Source organism: Thunnus albacares, chromosome 22 (genome assembly GCF_914725855.1).
Source record: "Thunnus albacares chromosome 22, fThuAlb1.1, whole genome shotgun sequence".
In the NCBI taxonomy this organism is placed as follows: Eukaryota; Metazoa; Chordata; class Actinopteri; order Scombriformes; family Scombridae; genus Thunnus; species Thunnus albacares.
Window position 1 is genome coordinate 14721862 of NC_058127.1, and position 19018 is coordinate 14740879.

The 19018-nt window shown below is 37.9% G+C and overlaps 2 protein-coding genes and 1 long non-coding RNA gene across 5 annotated transcripts in view; 1 reads left to right on the forward strand and 2 right to left on the reverse strand.

The window, feature by feature from the left end:
- Positions 1-19018, forward strand: part of LOC122973619 — a 146241-nt gene that overhangs the window by 20020 nt on the left and 107203 nt on the right. The gene's annotated exons all lie outside the window — the stretch shown is intronic.
- On the reverse strand, positions 10957-12443 carry LOC122973618 (homeobox protein HMX1-like). The gene is made up of 2 exons (XM_044341290.1): positions 12119-12443; positions 10957-11754 (listed from the first exon to the last, which is right to left on the reverse strand). The coding sequence occupies exons 1-2, from the start codon at positions 12330-12332 to the stop codon at positions 11210-11212; spliced, it is 759 nt and encodes a 252-aa protein (XP_044197225.1). The 5' UTR covers positions 12333-12443; the 3' UTR covers positions 10957-11209.
- LOC122973617 (homeobox protein HMX1-like) lies at positions 13116-17360 on the reverse strand. The gene is made up of 3 exons (XM_044341289.1): positions 16645-17360; positions 15794-15985; positions 13116-14716 (listed from the first exon to the last, which is right to left on the reverse strand). The coding sequence occupies exons 1-3, from the start codon at positions 16883-16885 to the stop codon at positions 14304-14306; spliced, it is 846 nt and encodes a 281-aa protein (XP_044197224.1). The 5' UTR covers positions 16886-17360; the 3' UTR covers positions 13116-14303.

A 19018-nucleotide genomic window follows, 5' to 3' on the forward strand; every position in this document is an offset into this window, starting at 1 on the left:
CCTATTTATAAAAGGTAAATAAGCCATTTAAAAATCCATTGGATTATCTGAAAACTGCATTGTCACAAAGGTGAAAACAGGGCTGTTTTTGTCTTAACTCATGAAAGGTTGATGTGGTTTTCACAAGGCAGAGACTAACTGCTGCACTTTAAAGGACAAGTTCTCAATTTTTCAGGTCTGTCAATATATATTCAGATGCCCAAAATGAACATTTAAATAGGTTCTGTCTGCTGTAATCATTCCTCTTGTTCATACTGGGACTTACTTTGGAAGCTATCCACTTAAAGCCTCATATTAGTATATCAGATATCATATTAGATAAACTTTTAAATGCATTTTTGCACAGAAGGATGACTACGCCTTTGTCTCACATCACCTATATTATTAAGTGCAATATAGCTGATATATTCATATATATATATAGGCACCTGACCTAGAAAAATAACGAGCCTATCCTTTAAGAGGCCACAAGCTAATAAGTTTGGGCACCACTGATCTAAAAGGTTACAGGTCCTGCAAAGGTTTGAGTTGAGGTCTCACTTACTCATAAACGTAAATGTTGTAATTTAACTTCTGGCTGCTGGTGGCACCACTGAAGGTAATGAAGCACAGAGAACAAGGAGATGTTATTTAGCATTTATTATTATATAATATATTTAAATGGCACATCACCTCTTTAAACTGTAATTCTGCTGCTTTAGATGCGCTGCACATCACTGTGCAACTTGCAGCGCCACAGACAGGAAGTAGTTATGCAAGAGTAATTTATTGTTTGATTTTGCACTTTTTGAACTCCGGTAGTATTAACATCCCACAACAAAGCATTTGTGGGTTACATTTCTCCAAAACACCTGCTGTTTTCACAATTTCTGTGTATGAGGAGATGCTTTAAGATCTCTTATCATCTCTTTAAGTTTAATTTGGCCGTTCTTGCCATCTTTGTTGAACACATCTTTGGGGACTTTTAGTCACAAGCCACAAGTCTTCATAAGTAACTTACAAGTCAAACTGAAAATCTCCTTGGTCTCTAAATGCTGAAGGCTAAAATGACACAGCATTTGAACATTTTTATATTTCAGAGTGTATATCATCCTGTCCGGAGCAGAACAGGGTATTATTAAGTAATTAATAACCTGCTATTGATCAGAGTGACAATCCCTCAAGACTGCTAAGAAACTGATACATTCAAACACACAGAGGGTGCACAAGTACAAGCGCCCATACAGACACATTTATTTCAGCGCACACATAGGCAGACTTTGTGCCTCCCTGTTACATGTTAGTCACAGCAGCCTCTTCCCAATTCAGTCGATAGGCTTCCATTAAGAGAGGGTTGGCTGTCAAAGCAACCTGTGACCTCCTCTCGCCCCCTCGGAGCCCACTGGCCTGTGATGTTCGTATCAATATGAATTTCAGGCCTTTGCAGCCATCAGCCGCAATTCCCAGTGTCCATTAGTCTCAAGTATCTGTTTCCTCCAACTTGTACTATTGATTTCGGTGTGTCTTTTGTACAGAGCGTGTACACTGATCTTAAAAACAGGGAGAGCTTCATTTGCCTGGAGAGTTTCTATCGCTGGTGCATCGAAGTCTCTCGTTATTCTACCTCTTCGTAAATGATTTTCATAACTTCTGTCACTGCCAGCCGTGTAGTGGTGCAAAGCTACATGACGTCTGATCGCGGATCATATGTCATGTGCTTGAAGCTGGTGAGACCAGAGCCCTCAAAGGTCAGGGCTTTTCATCTCTGAGGCCAAAATGAAATGACCTATTGTTGTCACACACACACACACACACACATGAGGATATCACAGCAAATATAAAGGCACAATATGGTCTTATATCCCCGGAGATCATTAATGTGCAACTTTTTTTCAAATGCTCGCCCACATCTGTTCCTGCAACGTGCCATACTACTCTGAAAATGATGAACGTTTGACCTTGATACCGAAGATTTTAGAAATACTTGAAGTTAAGATTCAACTATTAGATGTTTGTCTAGTTTATTTGCTGCAACAAAACACAAAAAACATTATACATTCATGGATAGATTATGCAGGTGAAATTAATAAGACATCTCATATAAAATAGTGCCAAATCAGGCTGGTACGCATACATTTGCAGATAAAGAAAAACATGCTAAATATTTATTTATATTGGAAAGAGATCAAATACTTGCTGCTCTTTCACATGTTCTTTCTGACGAAGATTGATGGAATATGCAGCAGCTCAAGCAATATTGCAATACGTGAGGTACAGTAAGGGTAAACTAAACTTTACTAACTTTGTTATCTTTGTTATCTCTCTAGTAAAATACCAACTGATTTTGTTATCTTACTGCAAATTCAGTATCACTTTTCCGACTACAAGTTTCTTATTGAGTAAACTTTTCTGACTTCTGAAACGTTATTTGCCTGGTTTGGTTAGAAAAATGACTAACCAGTAGGCGTATACTGTTACAACATACACACATATCTTAAAAAGTGACTAAAGATGTAATTTTTTATGCAAATGATGCAAAAATGAAAGCATGTAAGCAGAGAAAGACAGCTATTAAGTATAATATACATTATTAATTTTACTAATCAATAAAATCTGGCACCTGTTTCTATTTTCTTTTAACCACAGAAAGAAAGAAACAGTTATATGGTTTTATTGTGATGTGGACACCCAGCAAATCTGACATACATGAGTCAAAAGTTCAAAAAGTCAAACGTTGCACATTCTGTATCAAGAATTTGGAAAAACCTTTACATCCTCAAAGTAAAGAGGACATGACCTCAGTTGTATCTTCTTGATATGCAGGTGAATAACATTTTATTGTTTACAATTTGAACACAGGAAATTTAAACATACTGTAAATAAAGAAACAGTAGTTAAAGTGCATTAAGATTACAGCCTTCTATAGCTGCTCTGCTCCTCCTACTGTTTCCCTCCCTGCTGTGCGTCCAATAGTCCAAAGTGTGAGAGACATACTGTATGCTGACATTTGGCCACTCTTCACTGCTGTGAAATATCTGCCACTAGGAGGCCTTTTGGGGACGAGATTAGATATTCCTCGACACAGTAAACCAGCTCCTGAGAGAGGAAGATGGATGACCTTTGGCTTTATTTATGTCGTCGCCACTCATGCAGGACCTTTTCATCAGATACGGTCATTGTAATCCCTCAGCCCCCATTCAATTTACAGAGGCACTCTGTCACTGCAGACCACTAAAGCCGACGAAATTAATGGATCAATAAGCCCTCTGAAAGCCTGGCGGGCCGGTTGAGATCCCCCCGGTCACTATCAGGTTACCAGTCATAATGAATGGGGTGTTGTTTATGTTGTAAAGTGCAGCGTCACTGAGTCCTTTGAACAAGTCAGCCTCTTAGTACACCACTGGAGAGTTTTCAGGGATGTGATGAGGACAATATGGAAAATTATTTGTAATTAGTCACAAGTCATAAAAGATTTATAAGCAACTGTCTTTATTAATGGTTAATAAACATCTTACAAATGCTTTATAGGTCAGTTACAAGACATGAATAAGAGCAACTTTTTCCACAATCTAAATAATTGATTAGTGATTAATAAATAATTTCATTTTGTACTTTTTTGTTTTATTGGCTAGTTATGACTAGTAATGACTTGCACAACATTAGTAAATTATTAATAATTTATAAAGACAATAGCTACAATTTATAAGCTTTTATAGATGGTGGTGAATTAGAAGGTGGTAATTTTCAGTTGGCTTATTCAAGAACTATTTGTTACACCTTGTAAATTCTTATAAATGTGTTGGTGAAGGTCAAGAACACAAACTTGACATTTCACAGAATGAAAGAGTTTTGCATTAAAAAGTATCTTCATATCACCGTCATGCCAGCAGTAGAGTTCATTGAGTCTCTCTGAGTGTCAGTCACAGCTGTTGGTATAGTGTCCTTAATCCTTTATCTTGCTCATAGCAGATCCAGTATCCATTGTGTACCAGCAGCATTGTTTTGATGCGTAATACATTTGAATTTTCAAATTGTCATTTATCTCAAAGTAGGATGATATCACAACAATTATGGCATTTGTTTTAGGTGACAAATCAATTAAAGGTTATGACCCCTCTGCTAAAAATTGGTCAATTTTAGGGTTTTTTACACCATATAACCTATTATTCATTAATCATGCAAGCTGTCAGCTGACAGTAGTCTGGAAGTTAGAGAGCTGGTTTGGTGACATATTGGTCACTTGTTTGTTTTAGGTTGAGACATTTTTTTTCCTGGATTCTAACCTTGAAGTGTTTCTGTAATTACAGTAAGATGGTGGCACATTTTATGTGAAAATAGTACAGGAAATGTAAAAAACAAACAAACAGCACAGCAACTCTAAGATGATTTCTGGAAGAATTTTCTTTATTTCACCAACATGTTTCGACTTTGTGCCTCCATCGTCTATAAATATTCCTGCAAGAAGGCTGAATCCTCTTCAGTTCTCCAGTGAGAGCTTGACACATGGATGGTAAATCACCCTGAAACATGTTAGAGAAATAAAATAGGATAGGAAGAAATGTTTTTGGCAATTGTCCTTTTATCTTGTCCACACAACAAACAGGAAGGGAACTTGAGATGTTCCATCGATCTTTCCCTGCTGCATAATCTTAACTGTAGTGTATCTATGGTCTATTTGCCAAAACCATGATCTTCCTCTAACTTTTACCATGCCTTAGTAGCCATGTGCAGATGCTGTAAGTAATTTTGCAAACATTGTCACTGGGCGTAATCCGGCTTTTCTGGCGATACAGATGCAGAAATCACCTCCATCTGTGTCTCATATTATGATTGTTTTCTGCAGCTTTTGCAGCCGTTCGGTAGGTTTTTAACCAAATAATGTATCACGGCTGAGCTGAGAATGTCCTTTTCACTAGTGAGAGGAGCTCCAATGTTAAAATCTAGTGATTTAGTCAATGACACAGATGACTCAGTAAACTCAGGTCATCTTAATTTAGTGTTTTAGATATTTTGGTTGTGTGTTACAAATGAAATCTTACTTTTGCTGACAAATCACTAGTATGGTGTAGATGCTGCACCACTGTCTCACATTTCCTGCCCACTCTCCACTGTTTACTGTTGATGCCAAAACATTTGTAGTATTTTACAGCAGTTACAGCTCAGTTGTGAAACATTATATTAAGAAAATTAAGCTCAGACACCACAGTTAGGGACGGCTGCTGTGTTAAATCCAGCATATCTCGAGGCAGCTCTAACAGTAATTGGTAGTAATTATAAATCCCAACTGAGAATGCACAGTGAAAGCTTGCGGCAAAACAGGCCTGTTTTTCAGTGTGTAGAGCGCCAAGTGGTGTGAGCGTAGATTAATAGCTCATTATCAGGGTTATTAAACAAGTATTCAGACGGTTGGGTCCAGTTACGAACAAAAGGCCACTGGTGGATGATTGATGTGGAAATCTCAATCAGAGTTGTCATTCTGTGTTGAGGAGATGAAATGAGATATGACAACATGTCAACCTCTCTGAGATGAAGACAAGATGATAATCCTCACACAAGCGTAGTACAAAAAAGTAGTGCTAAAGTGACTGCAGTGTGTTCATGCTGGTAATACACACTCTCTCTGTATTTTCAGTTTGATTTAAAATGACTTATGCTGATGGTAAAACGAATCCATAGCGGTCGGGTCACATCTCCATATTTGCATGCTAGTGGCATGAGAGGAACTCCCACCACAATCATTCAGCGAGACCACATGATCACTTGCAATTCAGGATCAATGATTTCAAACAATAGTGCTCAGCATTCGTGCATTTAACGCAGAATCAGAACCATGTGCATTGTGGGTTACTGATGGTCAAACTGGAGAAACGTGCTGACAGCTCTGGATGGCCTTGAGCGAGCACATCAGCCCGAAATAACTCAGCCAAACTCACAGCTCTATTTCTTTGTAGAAAAACAGTCTTTGTTGCCACTGTTGGCAGTAAGTCAATCGCATGTATTAAACTACCCAGCAATGCTGGCCAGTCATCGATAGCTCTAAATGACTGCATATGGTGTCTTGGCTTTGGGCGTCTTTTTGATCAGGTTGAGATTTTAATGGATTTTTCTTCGCCTCTGACAGATGAGGCTGGTGGTGGTGGTGGTGTTGGGAGGGGTGTGTGTGTGTGTGTGAGTGTGTGGGGGGGGTTGGGGGGGGGGGGTTGCAGCCCGGCCCGGGGCAGACTGCAGGCAGCCGGTGGGGTCATTTGAACCTTGTGGTTGCAGTGCAGAGTGCTGAGACACAAAGAGCCAACGCTGCGTTCACAAGTGTCCGACAGCGGGAGAGTCAGGAAGTCTGGCGACTGTAAACCCCACCCGACCCGACCCCCCACCCCTCATCTCAGACACACTCCAAGACACGCCAAGCGGGCACTACTGTGCACAGGAACCTGCATTACCGCACTTGTGAGGACAGTTGCAGTCTTTCACTACTTTTAATCATAACTGCTACAAACTTAACCAACTTTACCCCGATCTTAAAGTTTTCATAATTATAAAAAATCCCTCAAATGTGAACACCGAAAATCTCAACAAGAGTGAAACCTGTGATTACTCTCAGATACACTGACAGAACTTTTAAAACACCAAATAATATAATGACTAAATCAGAATAATCGTTTTTATCATGAATTATTAATAATCAGGTTTACATTAGTAATATTTATGAAAACTTGAGTAAGACAGACCTTTATCTTGAATTATGATCAGATGAGAAACACAAAAAGTCACTTTTGCATTTATGACACAAACTATCAAATTATATATGTGAAAATATCTGAGATTTACATGGTCAAAAAATTACACATTGCGTCTTTAACCTTAAAAGTGTTAACCTTAACATTATATATCATTATATTGTTAGTAAAATAAAGTTTTGTCATTGTAACCTAAGTTTTGTAAGATTGTACATTCAACTCAGCTCGCATATCCAGGTCTGTCCTTGCAGGTGTGATTATATAAGTCTGAATATTTCTACAAAAAATGAACAGACACATTTTCAGAAAACTTAATGTTCACACTTTAAGGAATTGAGTCTGCAAACAGAAACCTGCAAGATTGCAACACACACTTAAATGTAAAAGCTTACAAAACATAGGTTATAGGTGCAAAACTCATTTTCAAGCACTTCTTTATGGCAGATTTAATATCCCATTAAAATAAATATACTGTATAACGTGTGATGTTGTGATTTTAGTCCCACACATATTCACAAAGTGGCACTTCCAATGAGTGTAATCTAAGAATTGATTTGGAAAAAATGATGATGATGATTGAGTCATGATGTGAAGTGACAGTACGAACACTGAAATGTTTCTCTTGATATTTCTTCCTTAAATGCACATTAGTCACAGTGTCATGTTATAACGAGGACAGCCTACACTTATCATAATTAATATCCTCAATTATTCAGTGTAATTAGTGCTGTTAATCTGTGAATGGTGGTAACACAGTGAGGAAGTAGTTGTCTGAGTTGGATTATTGTGATTTACAGAAGGACAAAGAGACGCTAAACTCTAATCCAACTGTGTGCAATAAGGCTTAGAGAGATCTGCAATAGTTTACAGTTTGTACCATATGTTTCAAGTGTAAATATGTTAGAAATTGCAATAGTGCTGATAATAATTGTAATACTGATGATTAGATATTTCACTGAAATAAAAGGGTACAACATGTATGTTTAAAATATTAGCTGTACTTTTTTAAAAGTGGAAAAACAAAAAAAAACTTTCCCAACTCCGTAGGTCATGAAACAATGAATCATTATTTTCACTTTGAGGTATTTCTGAAACTGTGAATAGCTTATGAAAGTGTAAAGGATGAAAAGTGTGAATTATGAGATGATTCCTCTGTTTCCTCTCTTCATTTTTTAGGTTTTAGACACAACATATTCAATAAACGGTGCTTAACTTTACACCACAGCAACAACTCCTCACCGTCCTTTTGTGGGAATAATGAGATACTGTACAACTCAACATGCACAGCAAGGTAGATAGGAATTTAGCAGAGAAAACAACTGATTTGCGGGCAGACTAAGTGGTTGAGTGAACAGGTTAACAGCGACGGGGCCTTGAATGGCTGTGACAGGGAGAAAGCAGTGAGAGGCTCCAGCACTGAAGGGGGAAGTGACCCGGAAACGGTGTGTAAGTGCAGCTTGCCGGGGCCCTTTAGGAAAAAAAATCTCTCCAGAAGCGCTGATGCAAGTCCACCTAAACACACATTTCTCTTATTCCTCTCCCACTTTCTGGAGAGATGCGTTACTCAGCGATACTCGTGCAACACTCAGGCACTGTAACGTGAAAGAAAAACAGAGCCTCTGACTGTGTTCAGCACCTACAGGCCTGCAACAAAAAACTGCCACTGATTCTTTCAGTAGAGCAGATTTTCAGCGGTTGGAAAGAAGCTTACAATGTTTATCTCAGCGTTTTTTTTTGGTCAAGGATGCATGTGACAGCGCTAACACTGTATTATGTATCATGACACTGTCATAACTTTACTCTGGGTCACTTTAATGTGCGTTCTTCTTGGCTCAGATTTGGTTGTGTGGTGTGAAAATGCACATCCTGCGACATGAAGCTGACGATGTGTAAACTGACCGACAATAAGTGTGTAATTACGCAGAAATCTCACCTGTCATTGATTGTTTTTACTTTTCTACACACTCAAAGATGTATTTCAGGTTTTCTACTTCTACAAACACATGTTTTAACATAATTTTTCTGCTACTTTTCTTTATTCTTTTTTATTAATATACTTTTTTATACTTTTTTGATTCTAATTTTGAGCAAACTTTGTCAACCTTATGCTAAATATGACATTTACAGTGTAGTTTAGTGCAGGTGCTTTGTTCCAAACAGCCTGACCTTTCTAACAACTAAAGTGCATATTTAGCAATAACCTTTGCACTTCCTTCTTTTAATGGTGTGTTTCAGTGTGGAGCACTTAGATTCAAAACACTGATTTTTTTTTTTTTAGTGGTTTATACAATTTTCCTGTGCATATGTTTAAATACAGTCCTGGAGGCAATGAGTCAGGGTGTGATGGAAACTTTTTTTTTGACCGCCACACGGATTTTCTGTCACACGTCTTTCTCTTCCTGTGTTTCCTTCCTATCTTTAATGCACTTAAGAATGATTCATATTAGCCTTTCCTAAAATAACACTAGACAATGTCATGTACAACTAAATCTTAAAATGTACATATTTCAAGTATCACATTTTAGCTGGTGTGAAACATTACACATATTAAAAACAAACTTTTGGTACATTCTGCCAATTAAAGCAGTTTAAACGGACTTTTCTTGACATTGTTGGATTTAAAGTTAACTGATTTTTCTTCTTTTTCCTCTTTACTGTATATGCTTTTAAAAAGTGTCCCAAAAGAGTCTGTCTTCTGTATTTGTAGATATTTATCTTAAACTATTTGTACTAATATTTTTTTAAATTATACATATAATAAGGACATTGAAGTCTTTGTGCTTGGTATAATGTAATAAAACAGCAGTTTTCACCTCACACTGCTGCATTTCTTATAATAACCCAAGAATTACTGAATTTAAACACATATATGTGATATAGTATAATATTTTATACAGAAAAGTGCTATATTTAATGCTCTCAGTTTAGGGTAAAGACAGGTTTGGCTCCATTTACATTTTTATTCATGTAATTCATTATATTAATATTTTATTTGTGCATATGAGAAGCTTTTTACTACTTAGAAAAATTACAGTTGTTAAATAATTTCAGAATAGAAAGTGCTGTCTTCAACTATATGAACAAAGTTATTTATGAAGCTACATTATTTCAACAAACAGTGTTAAAATGGATTAAACCTTAAGAAAAGAGCTGTAGCAGAGAGAAGTTAACAAATGTCTAAATTCAGTTCCTAGAGGCATTATATGAACTATCTCTTCAGTTTACATGGATTATATAACTGCTGAAAACTTTTTAAAACAAAGTTTAAGATCTTTTCTTAAAATTATAAGAAACATACAAGCAACAGCCGTTTGTGTGGGTCAATTAAAACAACTTTACAAACTAGAAAACTTTCACGAAAACTTTCCAGTGATCTGCTGGCTTAATTAAGCAGCAATAACGTGATGAAGTGGATAACTAAATAAATATGCAAATTATTCCTCTACAGCTTCCAGCTTCTCTACAGCATGATCCATTAAAACTGGTCTATTGTAATTAATATCCTAAATTTAAACGATGTGTTCGTTATGTATAAAGCAAATAACGAAACCTGGTGTCAATTTTTAGTATTTAGTACATATTGTGTCGATGTTGGCGCAGTTTATAGGAGATAACTGTTTTAAACATTAAGTTTTAAGAATCTATTCATTATCTGGGGACTACATGGTGGAAATGTGTCATTGCCTAAGATGACAGATTTTTTTTCTCCTACACTTTCTGAAGAAACATAAACTTACTTTAACTTATTTCTGTGATCCAAATACACAGAAAAAAATACAATGAAGCACAATACATATTCACACTTAAAAGTCCACTTGTTTATAACCTTCTCTTGGTATAATTCAGACTGAGTCCACACGCTTAATTGCAAATATTACACTTTTTATTGCAAAATTCATCATCGTCATGATATAACTGTATTCACAGTTTAACAGTCTGTCATATGAAAGGTCAAGTGAAAACAAAACAAGTGTTTTTAAATGAATAATAACAATAATAAGGCCATATAAATACAAATGAAGTGTCACTGCACAAAAAAAAAAAAAGTATTATTGGCGGGTAACAAAGTTGATGCAGCATTATTTACTACGAAGGAACATTAACGTACATTCATTCAAATGACATTACTGCGCAAAGTAAAACTGCTCAGGGGATATTTAATGCATGCACATTTTTTTTCTGGCGATAAACTTTTTATTAAAAATATCCGAAACATTAGAAAATATAATAATAATAATATTAATAATAATAATAATACTGGTAATAATAATAATAATAATAATAATAATAATAATAATAATAATAATAATAATAATAATATATGGGAAGGACAAAAAGTGGCACATGCATGTCTTTGTTGATATGTTGACATCAAAGTTGAGAGAATTTTTGTGAATTTAAGAAAAAACAACAACCAAAAAAACACAGACCAATGAGTTACTGTATGTATGTCCCACTGTCCACGCACTGTCGTCCTCATCCTAAACAGGAAATCATCAGTCTGCATCAAACAGGCCAAAATATTTGCCAGTGTTGGAGAAGTAGATGTAAGGCGCAGCGTTTGCAGTCGGGTACACCACAGGGAAAGGCATGGGTAACAAACATCCACCCAGCAGGCTGCTGTCTTTGTAAAAAGTCGGTAATTGCACATTTTTCCCTGCGTCTGAGAGGTGCTCTGCGGCCAGCGGCCCCTCCAGGTCCGTGGATAACTGTCTCTTCAGCTTGTTGCGGCGGTTCTGAAACCAGATTTTCACCTGAGTCTCGGTGAGCTGCAGAGAGCTGGCGAGACACGCTCTCTCTGAGCTGCTCAGATACCTCTTCATGTCAAACGTCGCCTCCAGCTGAAATATCTGTCTCTTGGAGAAGATTGTGCGCGTCTTCTTCTTGACCATGGCTTTGGTGTCCGCTGTGGCCTGCTGCTGCTCCTGCTGCTGCTGTTGCTGCTTGGACGCGTCGTTCTCGCCGCTGTGCGCACTCTGCGCCCCGGGACAGGAGCCGACGGTCAGCGGCGGTGCGTTTTGGACTCTTGGCTTGTTTTGTGCTGTGAATGAAGGGACAAAACGTGCTTTGATGTGGCGGTAAAGTCACACTTACTATTCCGCCTACAGATACATATGTGAAGAGGCGGCATAAAAAATAAGATAGATTAAAAAAAAATACATAAAAAATAAAGAGCGACCAGTCCGCGATCTTCTTTCACTGTTACATTTTCTAATAGTCATTTTTATAAATATTCTATCAGTCTACTGTCGTTTGATCCATCTTTACGCATCATTCTGCCCCTAAAAAGCTATATCATGCTAAAACTGGAGGTCTGTTTCCTACAAAGAGTTATTAATATCTGTGATAATACAGTTTAAGAGAGACTCTTTGTAATCTCTCCACTTATTAAATCCCACAGTTACCTGTTTCCTCTGATCCGCTGTCATGTCTCCTCCGGACGTCCCACACCTCATCAATCCTCGCTTGAAAGTCATTTTTACATCCACTGTCCCTCTGCTGCTTTGAACCGTCAAAGTTTCCGCTGTCCCGCTGTTTTAGGTTGAGGATGTTGTCAATGGTGAACGTCAAAGAAGCGCTCCGGCTCGGGGCATCCTCTTTGCTCATGTTCCCCGGCATTTCATCTGCTCCTCCGAGATTTCCGAAACACCGACGCCTCTGGACGCTCCGAGCACCATTGCTCCTCGGCTGCAACTAGAGAGCAGAGGAGCCTGTGCGCCGTTCTTCAACGACCCGGAAGACTGCGGTTTAACAGCTTTTGATTGGTGAGGTTGTGGGGCAGATGAGGGCGGGATGCAGATTTACGTCTGGCTGCCATATTGAAGCTTTAAACACTTGTGTCATTAAAATGCATACCCGCTTGGTCAGTGTATCGTAATGCCAAGCAGATTTAAGACACGCAGATTTTTTTTTTTTTTAATTTCTGAACCTTTGAGGGTCGACTGTTATCAGGACTGGGTCACATGAGATTTCCAGGACTGATACGTTGAATCACGTTCAGACAGCTTGACAACACCCTGATTTCTAGGGTCATGAGAACTGTGGGGCCTAAAAATTGGTTCAAGGACCTGAAACCTTCAGAAACCCGTTTTAATGTCCACCAAGAAAGCAAATGTCCACTTTTAGCAACAACCTTTGTTTGTTTGTTGTGACCATTCACTGGAAACCAGTGTTGAAGCTGCACCATATCTTATTTATTTAATCCAACGTCTAAATGAGTCCATTAGTATACCTTAACTTCACCTACTGGTCCCATTTTTTTCAAAATAAACCCAACAAATTCATCATTAAAGCCATAAACATGTGTATATATATATATATATATATAGGTTTAATTTCATTGCAGATAAGCACAGCAAATACAAAGTAAGAAACCACAAAACAATTTGTGCATAAATTTTATTTACATGTGAACATATAAGTGTACAAAAGTCTGTATATAATCCTTTTAAATAGAAAAATGTGTCAAAGAATGCAACTAAATGACATGCTCAAAACACCAAAATGTCTTTTAATAAATAATCAAGTTTCTACTTTGTAGAGAAGTGCATAATATTCCCAAGTTATGTGCACAGTACAGATTCAAACAAGGGTCAAAAACCTTTAGAGCCTGTGAAATAATGTTTGGGAAGAATTTCAATGTGTGTTTGTCGTCCTTTGTAAACCTGACATGAGAAATTCAGGTTTGTGAATTTGCAGAAACGATCGGTTGTGTTGTGCAGTGAAGTTACACGAAGAACAAAACTTCAACTGAAATGAACACGAGTGCAGATTAAAGGCAGGACGTATTAGTATTAGGTTGTATTTAAAAAGAGTAAATTTTAAGTTTAAATTTTGGCTGTAAAAGCAAGTTCATACTTGAAATGTAGAGGTGTGTAACTTCAGTGTCACACACAGTGTGGGAACTTTGAGAGTCACAGTTTTCTGGTTTGGATCTCAAATGTTCACAAAAGCCTTTTTTTTTCTTTGTGTGGCCTCACTGTTAATATAATTTGTGCAAAAACTTTATCTTGACACAAATATTTTCATTCACAATCATGAATTTCTCAGTAGTTTTTTTTTTCCACAAGTGTACACAGGTTGATACATAACCAAATTATTTCTGAACATCATTTCACAAGCTCAAAATCTTATTGACCCTTATTTGATCCCATATATGTGGATCATCCATACATTATGTGAATAATTGCCTGAGGTCACCCTAAATAGTCCATAAATACCATTAAATCTAGCACCGAATCTTAAAAATGAGAATATTTCTCCACAATAAGAGACATATTCTTGTTTCAAGGATTTCCAAGTAGTGATTGTCATAATAATGTAACACTCCATAGAATAATGATAACACTCCGCCAAATGTACAAGGCTGACAGTGATTGGTTGGTGCAGGATCATGATGGCCTTTCAGAGAATTGATCATCTTAATCTGAATCTGGCTGCATTTATTCTTCTAGAAATTTCCACAAAAGAAGACTATCAGTGCATCAGCAGGATTTCTGACCTCAGAACCTGGAACTAAAACTAAAAATTGACATTTTTTTGTGGCATTTGATTAACTGGTGTCCAAAAACTTCACCTCCACCCTAAACGTCACACCAGTCCGGTCATCTGTGGTGTTATGAAGGACATTGGGTGGGTGAAGTGAGCAGTCAATGGATAGTTAATAGAGGTGGAGAAGCCGACCACCGGTGGCGACACTTGATGCAAGCTGGGGGTGGTGTTCTCGTGATAAAGCACGGGAACTCTGACGACCCTCTGGGATGGGTAGGCTACAGCGGCGCTGCTGGCCTCCATGTCCGCGGCCACCTGCCTCTTCCACTTGTTCCTGCGGTTCTGAAACCAGATCTTCACCTGCGTCTCGGTGAGCTGCAGAGACGCGGCCAGCCCGGCTCTCTCCGAGCTGCTCAGGTAACGTTTCAAGTCGAAAGTGGACTCCAGCTGGAACACCTGACTCCGGCTGAATACGGTGCGGGTCTTCTTCTTCCGCGCCACTTTGGTGTCACCTGAGAGGAAACAGTGGGGAGGATTTTTACTTAATGTAAGCGGATGCAGTCACTGACAGAGTAGATACATCAGCTGAGAAACAGTTTATAGATAAAATAACCAGGAAGTCTGTTTTTGGCTCATTTAGTGAACATACCTGAAAAATCAACATTTACAACATTACAATAACCTTTAAAAAAAACTGTTACAACTTTCACAAATCTCAAAAGACCAAATGAAAAATTACAGCTGTAAATGAGCAGAATATGTTGTATTTAAACTCCTCATAAACAATTAAAACCTCATTTGTCTCATTTTGAACTGTAATTTTTTTAATGCACATTTTTTAAATCCCTGCAAGTATAAAACTCACTTTTTGAGACGTGAGGCCTGAACTGATGATGCTTAGCTTCAGGAAAGTTGTAGATAGATGTAGAAATTGCAGCCTACAGATACTTCAGACTGTTTTTTTTTTTTGTTGTTTTATCACCTAATACAACATTGTCCCATATCCTCTACTACACACAGAGATACTCATTATTGATATCTGTACAAAATACAGTCTAAAGGTTTTAACCTTTTCTCTTAAATATAACCATAACAGATTATAATATATTGTCTTTATCAGGCTAAATATGAATATGTATTTACTAAAGGTAAATTTTAGCTTCAATAGGCTATTTGAGTCAATTAACTGTAGATATTATATATAATTAACATATGCTAGTACTCCCACTTGGTTGGTGGAGAACTCGTCATCAAAATTACATTAATAGACAGAAGATTTCCTTTTATTATTATTATTTTTTATCTAAATAAAGAGTGTTTTAGTGGACCCAGGAACTCTTAGTTGCACCTTTAAATTCTCATACTCAAACACCTACACTAAACTAAGAAGTTGTTGAAACTCTTACCACTATATTTTACATTTTGGATAAGAAAAAAACAACTGCAAAGCCTGAGGAAGCGTTTCAGGAGGACGGCGCATGCGTGGTGACGAATACCGGCTTATCCAAAGCACAAGGTGGAGTATTTTTTTTTTTTTAGCGTCAGGCTGTTGCTTTTTTTTTTTTTTTTTTTTTTTAATTTGGCCTCACCTGACTCACAGCCGTCCTCTTGGGAGAAGCAGGAGGAGCGCGAGTCGTCCTGCCTCCTGTCGCCCGTCACACTGTCGTCCCCCTTTTCCTCCGGGTCATCATCATCGTCCTCCTCCGCCTGCCCAGTTGAAGTCGGGGAATCCCGGTCGCTGTTGGGCAGAGGATCAGAGTAGCTGGCCTTGTATTGCGGACCTGCGAGCAATATCGTAGAGAAAAAAATCACCATAAATCATCCTGCTCACTGTTCGCTACATCTCACTCATGCCCAAAACTAGAAGGAGACTATCAGACAAATTACGCGCATTCCTGCTTCCTGTCCTTTCCAAGATTATAAATACGCATCAGCTCTAGACTGCTGGTCTATTTGAAGCACCAGAGTGAGATTCTTGTTTGGTTGCCAGATATTGTTGGCTCGTACTTAGCTGATAATTGGGGAGTTGGGGCGTTTTACGCACGGAGTATGGACGGCGAAACGTGTCACAGCCCATGTGTCCCCTCCACTTGTGGCCTATTAAAGCACTAAAGAAAGATTTTCTTGTGAAAAATGATAAATAAACGCTGCTGTAGCCTATTTCTAGTCCAGATGGTCATTTTTTTTTAGACTTTTACGCATGTGTGATTTAATTATTTACATCAGCATATTGTTGTGAAATTGGTTTTGGCGGTTTGTAACTGGTTTATATTAAAGATAACTCTTGTTCTAACTGTAATGATCGTTTTTAACCATGACTATCCACCTTAATATAAGACCGGTTAGCCGAAACGATACGATAATTCACTCTATTGTGGACATGTTTGATTTCTTCTCCCTCTATCAACACATTTGGACAAATATTGACAGATGTACTCACTTCCTGAGCTGCTGTACGCCGTGTTGGGTGGTGTCCTGCTCCGGTCACTGTCGCTCAGACATCGCGCCTCCAGCCCCGGACAGATCGTCGGGCTGTGGACGGTAACTTTGAAGCCCGGGGTCTCCACCCTCTCCTCAGCTGAAGTCCCCCTGTCTGTCTTCCTCAGTAAATTTTCAATGTAAAAAGATGAACCTCTCGACGCAGGACCGAGCTTCGATCTCGGCGCTTTATCGTCCAGCATGTTGGCTTTTTCTGACCTTCCACAGCGCGTTTCTCACCTTTTTTTTTAAGTTCCCCCCCGCCAGATTTGGATATTACAAAATCATTCCCGGGAATGCTTCTTGTTTCCAGCTAGGAGTGTCTGTGCCTGCGTAAACCGTACCGACGCGATCCATGAGATGAGAGTCCCGAGATCGCCGAGATCCAGACAGAAATTTCGTTTAAAACTGAAGACAGGAAGCGATGAGGAATTACTCCAAGAAAAACAACTAGAGACTGTGTCTGTCTGAGCCTCTCTTGTAGGCTGTGTTGATAGTCTGCCTTGAGGGATCGCAGAGATGCTGAATTTAGGTCAATTAGGGAGCAAAGCAGAGATACAGTGTTGTCCTCAGGGCTGGAGATGGAGAGCGCTTCATGAAGAATGGCACAGTACCGCCTATTGGTTACATTTGTCCATGCACACTTTATATTTACTATGCGCACTGTAAATGTGTTGAACTTGTACTTCCGTTATTAGTAGAAGCCCAAAGGCAAATTAAACACGTTGTTTTTTTTCTTGGTAAATTACCCCTGCATGTATTTCTCGACTATGTTTAATTACACACGTAATTAATAAATAAAGTGTTTTCTGGGCATAAAGGCTTCTTCCAAGAGAGAACAGAAAGTTTTTCGATTGTAATTATCGAAATATGATCAAAACACACCGATAATTCTCGTAGCCTATTTCCACTCGATAAGCAGAAAAACTCTGGAGAGCCAATAAATATCAGTAATACTAATATTTTTTTAAACTATTATTAACTAATTAGAATCTGACCAATACACAGATGGTCCGGGTTTTTAATGTAAGGGCTCACATTAACTTGATACTCAAAATGTTTGCTTTGACTATAGGAGGGAATAAGAATAATTGCATGTAATGAAAAGGGAATGACCTGTGTGTTTACATCTGATACTATTATATTGAATCCATGTGTAAAGTGCAAAGTTGTTAAATTTCTTTAATTTGTATTAAATTGGTTTTTTACAGGTCTATAAATCTGCAGTACTTCTACTAGCCCAACTTAAAAAAAAAAAGTTTAATAGCATTGTTTAAAGATCCCCTCAAGACGTGTTTTAAGACATAAAAATAGTTTCCTTTAAATAATAATTTGTGTCTGATATGTTTTTTCCACAAAGAAAGTTCAATTACCTCATTAAAAACTTTTAGGAGCATAACTAGTCCTTCACTATTTATCCCTTATTGAAAAATCCAGAAACTATAAATTTACAAATGTTTTTATTTTCACACTGCAGGACACAAGATGTCTCCTACTTCACCAAAAAAAAAAAAATTCCATCCTCATTATTCTGTATGTGCACTGGAGGCTTCAAGTTTCCACATTACATTTATGTAAGTATACTGAACCATGATTGGCTTCCAAACTAGTTGTGATGTCACAAATCCTGCTCATACATAAACTCAGATTTAAGATGAGCGCAGAGAAACTTTCTCCTTCAGATTCAGATGAAATGTGAAAACAGCCTACTAGTGTCAAACTCTGCACAGTGAAGCAACAATAAACCAAACACATGTTTTGAGAGGATGGGAGGCTTTAAATCTTGTTTCCTCACTTGCACAAAGATATTCTCTTGCAGGAAAACATATTTCATAAAATAATTTATCTTTAAGGGTTTTTTTTTTGTTTGTTTGTTTGCAAACACGTATTTCCAAATGAACTACAACACACACACAAGCACCAGCTGCTTTAACCTCATGTGGCTTTAAGAGCAATTTACCACTTTCTGTTGGGATCACGTTATTCCTAAAGTGCAGCTATATCTCCACCACACAGGCTCCAGAATACTCTCATTTTCACACCAAGGCATTTCACATGGATAAGAAGTATTTCTAAAACCTAATATGAGCATTAAACTGTAGCTCATCCATGTAGAATAAATATATTTTTTTTCTTTTTGCCACCTTAAATGCCCGTAGATGGACTGACAGTATGTTCCAGCTTAACATGAGTTAATTAATGCTGAAGGTGGAAAATGTTTAGTCAGCTTCGAAAACCGCGAACAGAGGAGTAAAACAGAGTTGTAATAGGATTTAAACACTATGAAAAGCTTACTTTCATGTGTAAGTAGCCTTGAACAAATGCTCAGAACATTC